This window comes from Halichondria panicea, chromosome 4, assembly GCF_963675165.1.
Source record: "Halichondria panicea chromosome 4, odHalPani1.1, whole genome shotgun sequence".
NCBI lineage: Eukaryota > Metazoa > Porifera > Demospongiae > Suberitida > Halichondriidae > Halichondria > Halichondria panicea.
Window position 1 is genome coordinate 2602719 of NC_087380.1, and position 15115 is coordinate 2617833.

Below are 15115 nucleotides of genomic sequence, written 5' to 3' on the forward strand. Positions count from 1 at the left end.
ATAACCAGATCGACATATACAGGTACACAGTACCCAGCCCGTCCTCCCCCACTCACTCATTGGGATAGGTGTGTAGCATGGCGTAGGTGGCGTAGAGTCCCTTGTCCTCCTCCACTCCACTAGAGTCAGCCTCAATATGCTCAATATGAGCATTGATCTCATCGTTGTGTCAACCACACTGCTGGAGGTGAGGAGAATTGGTAACAATGAATAACACATTAGGGTTGGTATATAACATCCATACTGAGTTTCTCACCCCAGCAAGTGCAATAATTCAGTTATGTATCATAAAAGTCAATGGTAAACACATTCACAGTTTTGCTATTGGTATAATCTGAGTCTGTACAATAATCTAAAAACTATAAAAAGCAGCAGTAAAATCTAAAATCAAACGTTTGTGCGAGTTACTGTTATTATTTAAACCAGTTCTTTGAAGTTGGCATAAGTTTCAAAACTGTCCACATAGTCAGCCAGTGCCTCGTGACAGAAAGCATACATCTCCTACACAGTGGGTGGATGTAGGATAATACAAAGTAAATGAATGTACAAAGCTCACACGTACTTTTAGTTTACTTTCAAAATAAACAGAGTAGCTAAACATTGGATCTATACAGCATATAGAATGGAGAAGAGAACAGTAGAATGTAGCTTCCAATGGACTTGTGTAATAGACTTGTAAACTTACAGGACTGCTAACGAGCCCCTCCCTCTGTTTGCGAGCAAACTTGATGAACTGGAACACATCGACCACACCCTCAATCTTGAGTCGCTCCAGTTGAGCATGCAGGGTGATGAACACTCCAGTGCGACCAATCCCATTGCTGTGTGGGTAAGGGGGGAGGTAGTAAGGGATTCAGATATGTTTACTTTAATGCATAAGTAGTGCATATACCACACACACACACACACACACATGCACACTCACTTGCACATGACCACAATGGGCTTATTGCCTGAGGCCATCTGAACAGCATTCACCTCCTGCACAATGTCCAGTACAGCGGCAGGGCTCTGTGGGGGGTCCTTCTCGGTCCAGCGGGTGAAGTGAAATTGTGTAACCACAGAGGGGGGCTCATTGGAGGCTGCCATGGCAACGGATAGTTTCCTGACAACGTAGTTACCATAAGCGTCGAATGTCTGCTGAGTGACAGTGAAGTCACCGTAAGTGCCTGCTTCTCCTTGGAACTTTGGCCAGTAGCGATGGCACACCTCCTGTTGAAGAAGATATTCCAATAGTGAAGATACAGTAAGTGTACAATATAAGCTATAGAAGGCTAGGAGATGTATACTGTATTCACTTTAAACAGCAATGCTAAAAGGTTTTGTGTTGGTTGCGTTCATTCTTAAGTGTGTAGTTCATATCGCTCTCTCTACATAAACATTTCGACAGCAACTAAAGGTACACACAACACAGTGTGTTACCTGCTCCTCCTCCCTGAGGGTACAGAGCATGACGATACAGCTGCACTCATTCTCCACCACCATCCTCCACAAGTCTCCAGTGGTGTGCTCCAGGGGACCTTGAGTGGCTATGTACCCTCGCCTCTGTTGGTAGCCCTGGACAAGAGAGAATTAAAAAACTTCCCTCCTTGAAAAATCATATGAACAGTCATAGAGAAAAACATAGTGTATATATATGGGTACTGTATCCTCACATGAATGTAGCTGGCATTGATGTAGTTAGAACCAGAAGGTGAGAACTGAAGCTGGACTCGATGCATCTCATCTACAAATGGAAAATAAAATCTTAAAGCTAAAAACATGCAAGTTTGACTACAAGCTGGATATGTTTGCAGCACGCCATGTGGAGTTGATTTTAACTTACTTGGCAGAATCTGAGAGTATCTGTTCTTATCTTCATTCTCCTCATTCTGAGAGCTGTAGTAGTCCTCTGTCCCGTCAAGCCCAGAACACTCACTCAAAATCTGAGTAATATTAACATTTACCAGCATTCTAAGTCGACTTCCCCAATAATGTATGTGCAACAATTAATTAGCCATGCAGTTATAAAATACACAGACTTGACCATAGCAATAATACACCAAATGATATCTCAAGAATGAGGTAACAATGATAAGTACATTGTGGCTAGAACAACGAATGAATAGCCTACTTTGAACTGTCGCTGGAAGCCAGTGGGTGTGTCCTCCTCTACCCAAGACTGAGCCATGTCTCTCTCCTCATCAGCAGCAGCTGGTTCTTTGAGCTGGTTGACGGTTGTCATGAGAACATGTGCTGGTATCTCTGTCTCCCCACACACTATGAGCTCCTTGAGGGCATCATGCAGGAAGATGTACTGGGACTAAGGAAGGGTGGATGCTTATATTGACTGACTAGTCACAGAATATTTATCACATTGGGCAATAAATATTGTGATTAACCATGCAGTACTAACATAACATTGCTTCTTTACGCTGTATAAGCATACATATCATGCAACAGCATGTATGTACATAGCCTCTACTCAGAGGAAGTGTGGCCTGGGATTGAGGCACACACATGCACAGAGTTAAAGCATACCAGAGTCTGTACGAGGAGCACCCTCTGTTTCCGAATATGAGTAACACAATCGTAGATATGTATCATCCCGTCCTGCTCCATACGATCCAACATCGTATCCAAGACGATGAACGTTCCTGTTCGTCCGACACCAGCACTGCAGTGTACGAGGAGTGGGCAGGGATCATCCTGGGGGTGTGTCTTACGAACAGCTCGGGTGAAGTAGATGAGGGACATGCCACTGGAGGGGACACCGTGGTCTGGCCAGGAGGTGTAGTGGAACAGGGTCACCTCAAACACAGCGAACGAGCCGAGGATGGGCTATAGGGGGTGGAGTTTACAATATTTATCAATAGTTGTTTGGAACCCTGTATAACAGTGGTACATGCATAATGCTTGCAATATTATTATGCTTTCTACTTCAACATTGTTATCAACAGTTAAAGGCTTCACTTCACTGCATAATGCTTGCAATATTATTATGCTTTCTACTTCAACATTGTTATCAACAGTTAAAGGCTTCACTTCACTAAGTGCGTGGGCGTTTGTGTACAAAGTACATTCCAAACTGTAAACACACTGACTTGATTGACTTTCATTCTCCTGACAGTGAAGTCGGGGAAGGCCACCATACTGGTCAGAGAGACTACAATACCACAGCCCATCTCAAGAGGTTGGTCGTCCTTCAGGGGCCAGTAACACTCACACTTTTTCTACAATGATAAGTTGTGGTAACAAGATTAGAAGGAAAACTTCCACAATGATAGCAATGGTTGGATGGTGTAGTAGCTCACCCTCTCCTCAAAACATTTGGTGAGCATGACGATTGTTCGCAGTTTGTTCTCCATAATCATCTTCCAGAAATCTTCCAGCGTATTGGGCAGAGGACCTGAGTTTTGGGGCAATGATACACTGTGAATGTGCATGAGTGATGCATTGCTTACCTTGAGCAGCAATGTACTTGGTGTTGGTCATATAGCCCTGCAAATATAAATGCAGTGCATGTCATGAAAAATGAGTGATGCTGAATGATAATTGACTCACATTGACATAGCTGGCATTGATGTAATCTGATCCTCTGATGTCTTTCACAGGCTTCAACTTAACACGGTTGAAATCATCTGTATACAGAATAAGCACAAGGTGACATTAATTTGTGTACTCACAAGGGAAGACATTTCCGAATCTGTTCTTGGTTGTATTGTGAGGCAGTTTTGACTCGTTGTTGGGAGAGTGGGGCTCCTTGCTGATGGACTGAGATGAACAAATTAGGAAGTTACCACAATATTAATTATGAACAGATTGTTCGACCCTGCACACATACTCACCGTGTACTCAGCCTCGAAGAGCTTGTCTGTGTCCTCGTGCATTGTGTCCACATGAGCAGGGAAGTCAGTCGTGTAAAATGAACTGTTTGTACCAAGTGCAGATCCTGTGAAATGTAAAACATAAATTGTAAGAAGCAGTTGTTACTGGTATAGTGGTTATACTGGTATAGACCCACGGGGATATCTATTGTCTAAAATTTACCAAATTTACCCCGTCCATAATTTGGATCTGAGATACGTACATCGAGTGATAGCCACCCTTTCCACTAGTCATAATGCATCCTTTATTTGTGGTATTGTGATGGCATTTTTAGTGGATACCTTGTGTATTATCTCCGCCTCCTTCCTTACTGAAGGAGGTGGTCACGCCCACATACGTATTTGCATCAGGGGTCAAGGTGTCAATGTGGTTGTCCAAGGGTATGTCTAATCGGGTCAGTGGGTCAACTTTTACAGTGAAGAGAGATTTACGCGTGACCCTCCCTCCACCAGATTTAAGGCCTGAGAAAGTGTGCTTACCAGATCTTCGAACCCTAAAAGGATCACGGTAAGTACATTGTATATCAGTGCAGCTCTGAGTATTGTACATTGAGAAAGATAGTTTTTATGAAACAACCAATGTCCTTGACTTATTACCTGACAAAAATGACCATAACTGTTCCAATGATCAGTAGAGCAACCACCAAAATGACAATCGTCGCAACTATTCCTACAACCATGACACTGCCACTGGCAGTTGGTTCTGTGAGCAGATGATTACTGTGATCTTATAGTAGGAAAATACAAAAACGGTGGTCTCACCTATACAAGATGGGGTTGTGCCACTAAATGTTCCCTGTTCAGTCTCACATGTTCTAGTTGAGGGACTATCAAGACTAAAACCAGGGGAACAGGAAAAGGTGGCCACAGTTCCGTACACGTAACTGTCATTTTCCACTGGACTAGAGTATGAGACCGTCCCATTAGTGGGAGCCATCACCGAGTCAGAGGGACATCGAATGGTGTTAGCTGTTACATAAAACAGTTATATGAATAGTACTGATATTAAACTCACCTGTAAGATTAGCACAAACAGTCACTACATCACCATGGCCATCAGGTATTCTACAGCAGTAGGTTCCTAGTGGAAACTGCAAATCACCTTCACGATAGAGTTTGACAACTTGATGGTATCTAATCCAATAAAACCTACTACCAGTGACACTGTTCTCGGTGATCATTGTTCCATTAGGAAACAGCCACTCTCCTGAACCTCCTTGTGGATTATCCCTATCCCTGCAACAGGTGGTTGAGTTGGTGTGACAGATCAAGGCAGAGTCATTTGTGGTTCCAATTCTGGTCACTAGAATGTTACTTTTGTTGGTAGAGTACGATACCCCTTGAAGTGACAGAAAGAGTGGTTGACCTGAATGATTTAGGTATATGAGCCATGCATGGCTTATTTTGGTGCAATACATACCTGCACAAACGGGAGCAGTTCCATTCCACACCCCCATAGTGCTATGACCATCACCAGTACAAGTCCTTAAATCATTTACTCCTCTTTCCTCCATACCACCAGGACAAGATATCATCAAGTATCGTGCTTGTGTTCCAAAGGGGTAAAGTGGTCCAGGAGAAAAGTGGAGTACCGAGCCATGGGGATGAGTAAGAGGTGGACACGTGATAGCTGAAATTAAAAATGAAATTTGATTGTGCGTATAATCATTATTGCAGACTTTGGCAAATGACGTCTTCTCCACTCCATGTCTTGTCAGGCTGACAAGTTCTTGTTCTCACGCTAGGAGACAGTCCGTACCCCTCATCACAGCTGTGTATAGCCACACCTCCCTCCAGTCTGGGGGTAGTAGATGGACTATAGCTGATCACTCCATCGGTGAGGGTGAGACTATCACAGACTGCTGCATAATTGGAAATGAATAAGTACATATAATTATTAAAAGGGAATGGAGATTGATATTTGCAAGTTTTCATACCTCTACAACTTGGGATTGATTCAGTCCATTCTCCACCCATTCCACTTGTACCGTCCACGCAGGTCGTAGTGTTTACACCAGACAGCTGGTAACCAGACACACACGAGTACACAGCAGTGGTCCCTTCTGCTCTCGGTGTGGTGTCAGGATTGAAAATGATGTCACCATTCACAATTTGGTTGAGGTCTTTGCATATGGCTGAGCATTGTATAAGTATATCAAGTAGTAGTAATTAGGCCACTATTCACCTGAGCAAGTTGGTCTTGTGCTCCAACTCCCACTAGCCTCACAAGTCACAGTGGCTGATCCTGATATGTGATATTTATCGATACATGTGTAAGACACTGTCTCTCCAAATGTTGTTCTGGTTAGTGATCCAGGAGTTCCATTAAGAATGGTGGGAGGTGCACCACAGTCCACAACTGTACGTATTAGATACAATTATGAAGTAAGAAACTTCATTGAACCATACTTGTACAAGTTGGTAGAGGCTCCCAGATTCCATTAGTCATACAGGTAGCCATTGCTGTGGTGACTCCTGGAGAGATCCAGTATCCGGTTTCACAGGTGTAAGTCACTGTCTCTTGGTACAATGTGTTAGGATTGGTTGTTCCAGGAGATGCATTGTTGCCAGATGGAGGATCACTACAAGTGACACCTGCATATATTTATCATGCATCGTACTGTACATAAAGTGTGGAGAAGCAGATCAGTATTAGTTGTGATTAGATTTACGTTGACAAGTTGGTAGAGGCTCCCACATCCCACTAGCCATACAAGTAGCCGTTGCTGTGGTGACTTCATCGGAGACCTCATATCCACTGACACAGGTGTAGGTCACTATCCCTTGGTAGGTTGTTCTGTTGGGTGTTCCAGGAGATGCATTGACAATGGTGGTAGGGGAGCCACAATCCACAACTTAGTGGGTGAGAACATGCAGTTAATGCAGCATAATTATAGTCTGGGAGCAATTTCACATACGCTGACAAGTTGGTAGAGGTCCCCAGGTCTTGTTAGCCATACAGGTAGTCGTTGCTGTGGTGACTCCATTGGAGACCTCATACCCATGGTAGCAGGTGTAGGTCACTGCTCCTTGGTACAATGTGTCAGGGTTGGGTGTTTCAGGAGATGCATTGGTTCCAGAGGGAGGGTCACCACAAGTGACACCTGCATAGATTTATCATGTAGCTACTGGAGAGGCAAAACAATACTATTTGCTATTACATTGACAAGTTGGTACAGTCTCCCACATCCCACTAGACATACAGGTAGCCGTTGCTGTGGTGACTCCAGTGGAGACCTCATACCCACTGTCACAGGTGTAGGTCACTGTCCTTAGGTAGGTTGTGTTGGTGGGTTTTCCAGGAGATGCATTGCCAATGGTGGATGGGGAGCCACAATCCACAACTGCATCCATTTACTGTACTTATTAATCAGAAAAGCAACTTCACATACGTGAACAAGTTGGTAGAGGCCCCCAGGTCCTGTCAGCCATACAGCTAGCAAATCCTGAGAAGGATCCTTGAGAGATCCAATATCCAGTGACACAAGTGTAGGTCACTGCTCCTTGGTACAATGTGTTGGTTGGTATTCCAGGAGATGCATTGTTGCCAGAGGGAGGGTCACCACATGAGACAGCTGTATATAGATTAATCATGCACCGTAATGTATTACGTAGTATGTGAAGAAGTAGAGGTATTTGATACATACGTGAACAAGTTGGTAGAGTCTCCCACATCCTATTAGCCATACAGGTAGCCATTGCTGTGGTGACTCCAGTGGAGACCTCATACCCACTGACACAGGTGTAGGTCACCTTTCCTCCGAGAGTTGTGCCAGGAGTGGATATGCCAGGAGAGCCATTTCTAATGGTGGTAGGGGAGCCACAATCCACAGCTGAGTGGGTGAGAACACAACAGTCAATGCAGTAGCTATTATCAGTGACAGTATCAACTTCACATACGTTGACAAATTGGTAGAGGTCCCCACGTCCCACTAGCCGTACAGGTAGCCATTGCTGTGGTGACTCTAGTGGAGACTTCATACCCACTGACACAGGTGTAGATTACTGTCCCTTGGTAGGTTGTTCTGGATGGTGCTCCAGGTGAGCCATTGAGAATAGATACAGTGAGAGGATAACCACAATCCACAACTGAGTGGATGAGAGCAATTTAAACACATCATTATTACAATCACATGCATACGTGAACAAGTTGGTAGAGGTCCCCAGGTCTTATTAGCCATACAGGTAGCCGTTGCTGTGGTGTCTCCATTGGAGATCCAATACCCACTGACACAGATATAGGTCACTTTGCCTTGGTAGGTTGTGTCAGGAGTGGGCCCTCCAATATTTGCATTCATCATGATGGGAGGAGAGCCACAAGAAATAGCTATTAAACATAATCGTAATTATAGCGTATCGTATAGCGGGTTACTTCGCATGGTGGACATTTTCGGGTTTTTTGTATTTAGAGTATTAATACAAAAATTAAAACTACAATTGTGCGCAATAGTCACTATTCTGATAATAATTATTTAGATTACAAAATCTTGTAACTGGGTATTTCATATGAACATTTTCCACGAACGAAAATTACCCACTATATACGGTATCCATGCAATGCACAGTGCCCAGACCACTATACCTGAACAGGTAGGTATGGTTCCATTCCAAATTCCTTCCAAAGTTAAAGTAGATTCAGTACATGTCCTCTCACTGTCTCCACTGGTTACTTCATACCCAGTGTTACACTCATACACAGATGTTGTCCCATAGTCATAAGGCTCAGTTGTGTTACTAGAGTAGACAATCACCCCATTCTCAATAAGAGGAAGAGCAGAGCAGGTGATTGCTATGAGAATTTTAATGAAAGTAATGCAATTTAATATAGCACATCACTTCATACCAGAACATGATGCTCCGTCACTGTACAGCACATATCCTGCCTCACATCCACAGATGAACGATCCCTCAGTGTTGATACACACTTGAGTGCAGTTGTTTGGTCCAGCACACTCATCAATATCACCTGTATAACGAGTGCATGGTGCAAGCTGCGCTTTGCTAATAACATGTTTTGCGTTTGCTCAAGAGTGTTATAGAAGAGGTAATTAGTGTATGATGTTATGTTATTGCAATTGTTGCCATGAATGCACACAGTTGTTACAAAAGAGTGGAAACAGAAGTCTATCTGGTAGCTTGATGAAATTATCTTCAAGGATAGCATAGATTGCATTTAAATGATTAAGAAAGTGGTGGATCAACGATGCTTTCAGCATGCATCAATGCCTATACACCCAGTGTGTGTAGTTGTATATACAATTATAGCTGTGGGAAAAACACTCTCAGAGACTGCCGCAATTAACAATAAATACGTAAAAGTAGATTCATTGGTAATAGACGGAGGTGTGCTACGTCCAAGCTGTGTGTGTACAATATCATGACACAGTACGTTGTTCAACAATACAATTCATGGTGCATTGCTAACCTGCACAGATGGGAATAGTCCCAGTCCACACCCCCACAGTACTACGTCCATCACCCATACAAATCCTCACATCATCTCCTCCACTCCTCTCCTGTCCAGGAGGGCATGGAACAGTGTACGTTGCTTGTGTTCCAAATAAGTATGGGGAAGTGTTTGGAGAGTAAGATATTGGGCCATAAGGAGAGTCAGCAAGAGGTGGACAGATGATGGCTATAAGGAAAGAATTTGAAAAGATTACAAGTTCTTACCCACCAATTCACCCTTGCAAGTAATAATGTCTCCACTCCACGTTCTGTTCGACTGACATATTCTCTGAGATCCACCAGAGAGAACACTATTCCCATTACAGTTGTGAGTGGCTGTAGTTCTTTCCAGTCTTGGATAAGAGGTTGGATCATAGGTCACCCATCCATTGGTGAGGGTGATGTTTTCACAGAGAGCTAGTAAATGATATGACAGCACATTTATTATAATCAGTACATGCATACCAGAACATGATGTTCTGTCAGTGTCCAGCACATATCCTGCCTCACATTCACAACATCCACAGGTGAATGATCCCTCAGTGTTGGTACACACTTGAGTGCAGTTGTTTGGTTCAGCACAATCATCAATATCATCACCTGCATGTATAAGCAGAAAATAGAGCTAATTAATAATGGCCCTAACTCTAGCACACAGGTTTATAACCTCACTTGGGGTCTATCATAGCAACTGGGTGGGGTTTATCTACCATAAACTCCGCATTCCGCATAAAAGTCCCTTGCTTTGAGGGCGTACTGATTTTATACTAGATCAAAACTAAAAAACATTTGCAATGTGAACGTTGCTAGGATTGCCAGGAAAAGAAAAGCGCGAAAAAGCGAAGAAACAAGAAATTCGGCGAGTGCATAACTCCAATCCGTTACAACTTCATTCACATGTACTGTTTTAAGCAAGATTGGGCTATACCTTGGTATAAAAAGTCACAATTCATGAATATAATTAAACCTCTATAATGAGGGTATAGGCATCAATATTATGGTTACATTCCATTCCAATAAGTGTACGTACGCATGGAGTGTAACATATAATTATGTCACTACTGTAACAACTGTAACACCAGTCACCACTGTAACAACTGTAACACATGTCACCACTGTAACAACTGTAACATCTGTCAACATTGTAACAACTGTAACAATTGTAACAACTGTAACAACTGTAACACTTGTCACCACTGTAACGCTAGTCACCACTGTAACAAGTGTAACATCTGTCAACACTGTAACAACTGTAACACATGTCACCAATGCAACACATGTCACCACTGTAACGCTAGTCACCACTGTAACAACTGTAACATCTGTCAACACTGTAACAACTGTAACACATGTCACCAATGCAACACATGTCACCACTGTAACAACTGTAACACTAGTCACCACTGTAACAACTGTAACACCAGTCACCACTGTAACAACTGTAACACTTGTCACCACTGTAACACATGTCACCACTGTAACGCTAGTCACCACTGTAACAACTGTAACACTAGTCACAACTGTAACAACTGTAACACTTGTCACCACTGTAACAACTGTAACACATGTCACCAATGCAACACATGTCACCACTGTAACGCTAGTCACCACTGTAACAACTGTAACACATGTCACCACTGTAACAACTGTAACATCTGTCAGCACTGTAACAATTGTAACAACTGTAACAACTGTAACACCAGTCACCACTGTAACAACTGTAACGCTAGTCACCACTGTAACAACTGTAACACTTGTCACCACTGTAACACTAGTAACAACTGTAACAACTGTAACACCAGTCACCACTGTAACAACTGTAACGCTAGTCACCACTGTAACAACTGTAACACCAGTCACCACTGTAACAACTGTAACACTTGTCACCACTGTAACACTAGTCACAACTGTAACAACTGTAACACTTGTCACCACTGTAACAACTGTAACACTTGTCACCACTATAACAACTGTAACACATGTCACCAATGCAACACATGTCACCACTGTAACGCTAGTCACCAATGCAACACACGTCACCACTGTAACAACTGTAACACCAGCCACCACTGTAACACCAGTCACAACTGTAACAACTGTAGCACTTGTAACACTAGTCACAAATGTAACAACTGTCAACTGTAACACATGTCACCAATGCAACACATGTCACCACTGTAACAACTGTAACGCTAGTCACCACTGTAACAACTGTAACACTTGTCACCACTGTAACACTAGTAACAACTGTAACAACTGTAACACCAGTCACCACTGTAACAACTGTAACACTTGTCACCACTGTAACAACTGTAACACCAGTCACCACTGTAACAACTGTAACACCAGTCACCACTGTAACAACTGTAACACTTGTCACCACTGTAACACTAGTCACAACTGTAACAACTGTAACACTTGTCACCACTGTAACACTAGTCACAAGTGTAACAACTGTAACACTTGTCACCACTGTAACAACTGTAACACCAGTCACCACTGTAACAACTGTAACACCAGTCACCACTGTAACAACTGTAACACTTGTCACCACTGTAACACTAGTCACAACTGTAACAACTGTAACACTTGTCACCACTGTAACAACTGTAACACTTGTCACCACTGTAACAACTGTAACACATGTCACCACTGTAACGCTAGTCACCAATGCAACACACGTCACCACTGTAACAACTGTAACACCAGCCACCACTGTAACACCAGTCACAACTGTAACAACTGTAGCACTTGTAACACTAGTCACAAATGTAACAACTGTCAACTGTAACACATGTCACCACTGTAACAACTGTAACACTAGTCACCACTGTAACAACTGTAACATCTGTCACCACTGTAACAACTGTAACACATGTCACCAATGCAACACACGTCACTACTGTAACACTTTAGTCTGGCACCACTATAGACTATAAGTACTATAAGAACTAGTGTTACAGTTGTTGCATGTGTTACAGTGGTGACAAGTGTTACAGTTGTGACTAGCGTTACAGATGTTACAGTGGTGGCATGTTGTTACAGTTGTGACTAGTGTTACAGTTGTTACAGTGGTGACTGGTGTTACAGTTGTTACAGTTGTGACTAGTGCTACAGTTGTTAGAGTGGTGACTAGCGTTACAGTTGTTACAGTTGTGACAAGTGTTACAGTTGTTACAGTGGTGACTAGCGTTACAGTTGTTACAGTTGTGACTAGTGTTACAGTTGTTAGAGTGGTGACTAGCGTTACAGTTGTTACAGTTGTGACAAGTGTTACAGTTGTTAGAGTGGTGACTAGCGTTACAGTTGTTACAGTTGTGACTAGTGTTACAGTTGTTACAGTGGTGACAAGTGTTACAATTGTTACAGTGGTGACTAGTGTTACAGTTGTGACTAGCGTTACAGTTGTTACAGTTGTGACTAGTGTTACAGTTGTTACAGTGGTGACAAGTGTTACAATTGTTACAGTGGTGACTAGTGTTACAGTTGTGACTAGTGTTACAGTTGTTGCATGTGTTACAGTGGTGACAAGTGTTACAGTTGTGACTAGCGTTACAGATGTTACAGTGGTGGCATGTTGTTACAGTTGTGACTAGTGTTACACTTGTTACAGTGGTGACTGGTGTTACAGTTGTTACAGTTGTGACTAGTGCTACAGTTGTTAGAGTGGTGACTAGCGTTACAGTTGTTACAGTTGTGACAAGTGTTACAGTTGTTACAGTGGTGACTAGCGTTACAGTTGTTACAGTTGTGACTAGTGTTACAGTTGTTAGAGTGGTGACTAGCGTTACAGTTGTTACAGTTATGACAAGTGTTACAGTTGTTAGAGTGGTGACTAGCGTTACAGTTGTTACAGTTGTGACTAGTGTTACAGTTGTTACAGTGGTGACAAGTGTTACAATTGTTACAGTGGTGACTAGTGTTACAGTTGTGACTAGTGTTACAGTTGTTACAGTGGTGACAAGTGTTACAATTGTTACAGTGGTGACTAGTGTTACAGTGGTGACAAGTGTTACAGTTGTTACAGTTGTGACTAGTGTTACAGTTGTTAGAGTGGTGACTAGCGTTACAGTTGTTACAGTTGTGACAAGTGTTACAGTTGTTAGAGTGGTGACTAGCGTTACAGTTGTTACAGTTGTGACTAGTGTTACAGTTGTTACAGTGGTGACAAGTGTTACAATTGTTACAGTGGTGACTAGTGTTACAGTTGTGACTAGTGTTACAGTTGTTACAGTGGTGACTAGCGTTACAGTTGTTACAGTTGTGACTAGTGTTACAGTTGTTACAGTGGTGACAAGTGTTACAATTGTTACAGTGGTGACTAGTGTTACAGTGGTGACAAGTGTTACAGTTGTTACAGTGGTGACAAGTGTTACAGTTGTTACAGTGGTGACTAGCGTTACAGTTGTTACAGTGGTGACTAGTGTTACAGTTGTTAGAGTGGTGACTAGCGTTACAGTTGTTACAGTTGTGACTAGTGTTACAGTTGTTAGAGTGGTGACTAGCGTTACAGTTGTTACAGTTGTGACAAGTGTTACAGTTGTTAGAGTGGTGACTAGCGTTACAGTTGTTACAGTTGTGACTAGTGTTACAGTTGTTACAGTGGTGACAAGTGTTACAATTGTTACAGTGGTGACTAGTGTTACAGTTGTGACTAGTGTTACAGTTGTTACAGTGGTGACTAGCGTTACAGTTGTTACAGTTGTGACTAGTGTTACAGTTGTTACAGTGGTGACAAGTGTTACAATTGTTACAGTGGTGACTAGTGTTATAGTGGTGACAAGTGTTACAGTTGTTACAGTGGTGACAAGTGTTACAGTTGTTACAGTGGTGACTAGCGTTACAGTTGTTACAGTGGTGACTAGTGTTACAGTTGTTACAGTTGTGACAAGTGTTACAGTCGTTACAGTGGTGACATGTGTTACAGTTGTGACTAGTGTTACAGTTGTTACAGTGGTGACAAGTGTTACAATTGTTACAGTGGTGACTAGTGTTACAGTGGTGACAAGTGTTACAGTTGTTACAGTTGTGACTAGTGTTACAGTTGTTAGAGTGGTGACAAGTGTTACAGTTGTTACAGTGGTGACTAGCGTTACAGTTGTTACAGTTGTGACAAGTGTTACAGTTGTTACAGTAGTCAAGTGTTACAGTTGTTACAGTTGTGACTAGTGTTACAGTTGTTACAGTGGTGACTAGCGTTACAGTTGTTACAGTTGTTATAGTGGTGACAAGTGTTACAGTCGTTACAGTTGTGACTAGTGTTACAGTTGTTACTGTGGTGACAAGTGTTACAGTTGTTACAGTGGTGACAGTGGTGACAAGTGTTACCAGTTGTTACAGTGGTGACTAGCGTTACAGTGGTGACAAGTGTTACAGTTGTTACAGTTGTTACAGTGGTGACTAGCGTTACAGTTGTTACAGTTGTTACAGTGGTGAGTTGTGACTAGCGTTACAGTGGTGACTGGTGTTACAGTTGTTGCAGTTGTTACAGTGGTGGTTGATGTTACATTGGTTACAGTAGTGACATAATTATATGTTACACTTAATTATGTGGAATGGAATGTAACCATAATATTGATGTCATTATAGAGGCTTAATTATATTCATGAATTGTGACTTTTTATACCAAGGTATAGCCAATTTATGAGGGTCAATGAGGGCAAAGTGGCACATCTGACAGATAGAGAAAAAAACTGAGGAAAAACTCTTGACATGATTGTACAAACTAATTAGGCCTAGCATACACATGTAAACATTTTAGTGCAAGTGATGCAAGTGGTCGGTCATTCATCAATTTACAC

At 42.4% G+C, this 15115-nt stretch overlaps 1 protein-coding gene across 3 annotated transcripts; it reads right to left on the reverse strand.

The window, feature by feature from the left end:
• Positions 1 to 288: 288 nt before the first annotated feature.
• On the reverse strand, positions 289 to 9908 carry LOC135335062 (sushi, von Willebrand factor type A, EGF and pentraxin domain-containing protein 1-like). 3 transcript variants are annotated; one of them, XM_064530463.1, is made up of 35 exons: positions 9780 to 9908; positions 9552 to 9731; positions 9292 to 9501; positions 8710 to 8832; positions 8449 to 8655; positions 8008 to 8193; positions 7767 to 7955; positions 7514 to 7699; positions 7259 to 7441; positions 7028 to 7210; positions 6785 to 6970; positions 6539 to 6721; positions 6276 to 6461; positions 6052 to 6225; positions 5804 to 6001; positions 5546 to 5725; positions 5287 to 5496; positions 4882 to 5232; positions 4629 to 4835; positions 4464 to 4569; positions 4149 to 4360; positions 3828 to 3931; positions 3666 to 3753; positions 3544 to 3620; positions 3444 to 3480; positions 3294 to 3388; positions 3084 to 3212; positions 2521 to 2820; positions 2114 to 2302; positions 1826 to 1925; positions 1656 to 1726; positions 1423 to 1557; positions 926 to 1212; positions 686 to 821; positions 289 to 501 (listed from the first exon to the last, which is right to left on the reverse strand). In XM_064530463.1, exons 3-35 carry the CDS (start codon positions 9347 to 9349, stop codon positions 418 to 420), a joined length of 5340 nt encoding a protein of 1779 aa, XP_064386533.1. In that variant the 5' UTR covers positions 9350 to 9501; positions 9552 to 9731; positions 9780 to 9908; the 3' UTR covers positions 289 to 417. The 3 variants fall into 3 exon arrangements, with proteins under 3 accessions (XP_064386533.1, XP_064386531.1, XP_064386534.1); XM_064530461.1 differs by having other exon boundaries at positions 5546 to 5728; XM_064530464.1 differs by lacking the exons at positions 7259 to 7441; positions 7514 to 7699; positions 7767 to 7955; positions 8008 to 8193 and having other exon boundaries at positions 5546 to 5728.
• Between the last annotated feature and the right edge of the window lie 5207 nt (positions 9909 to 15115).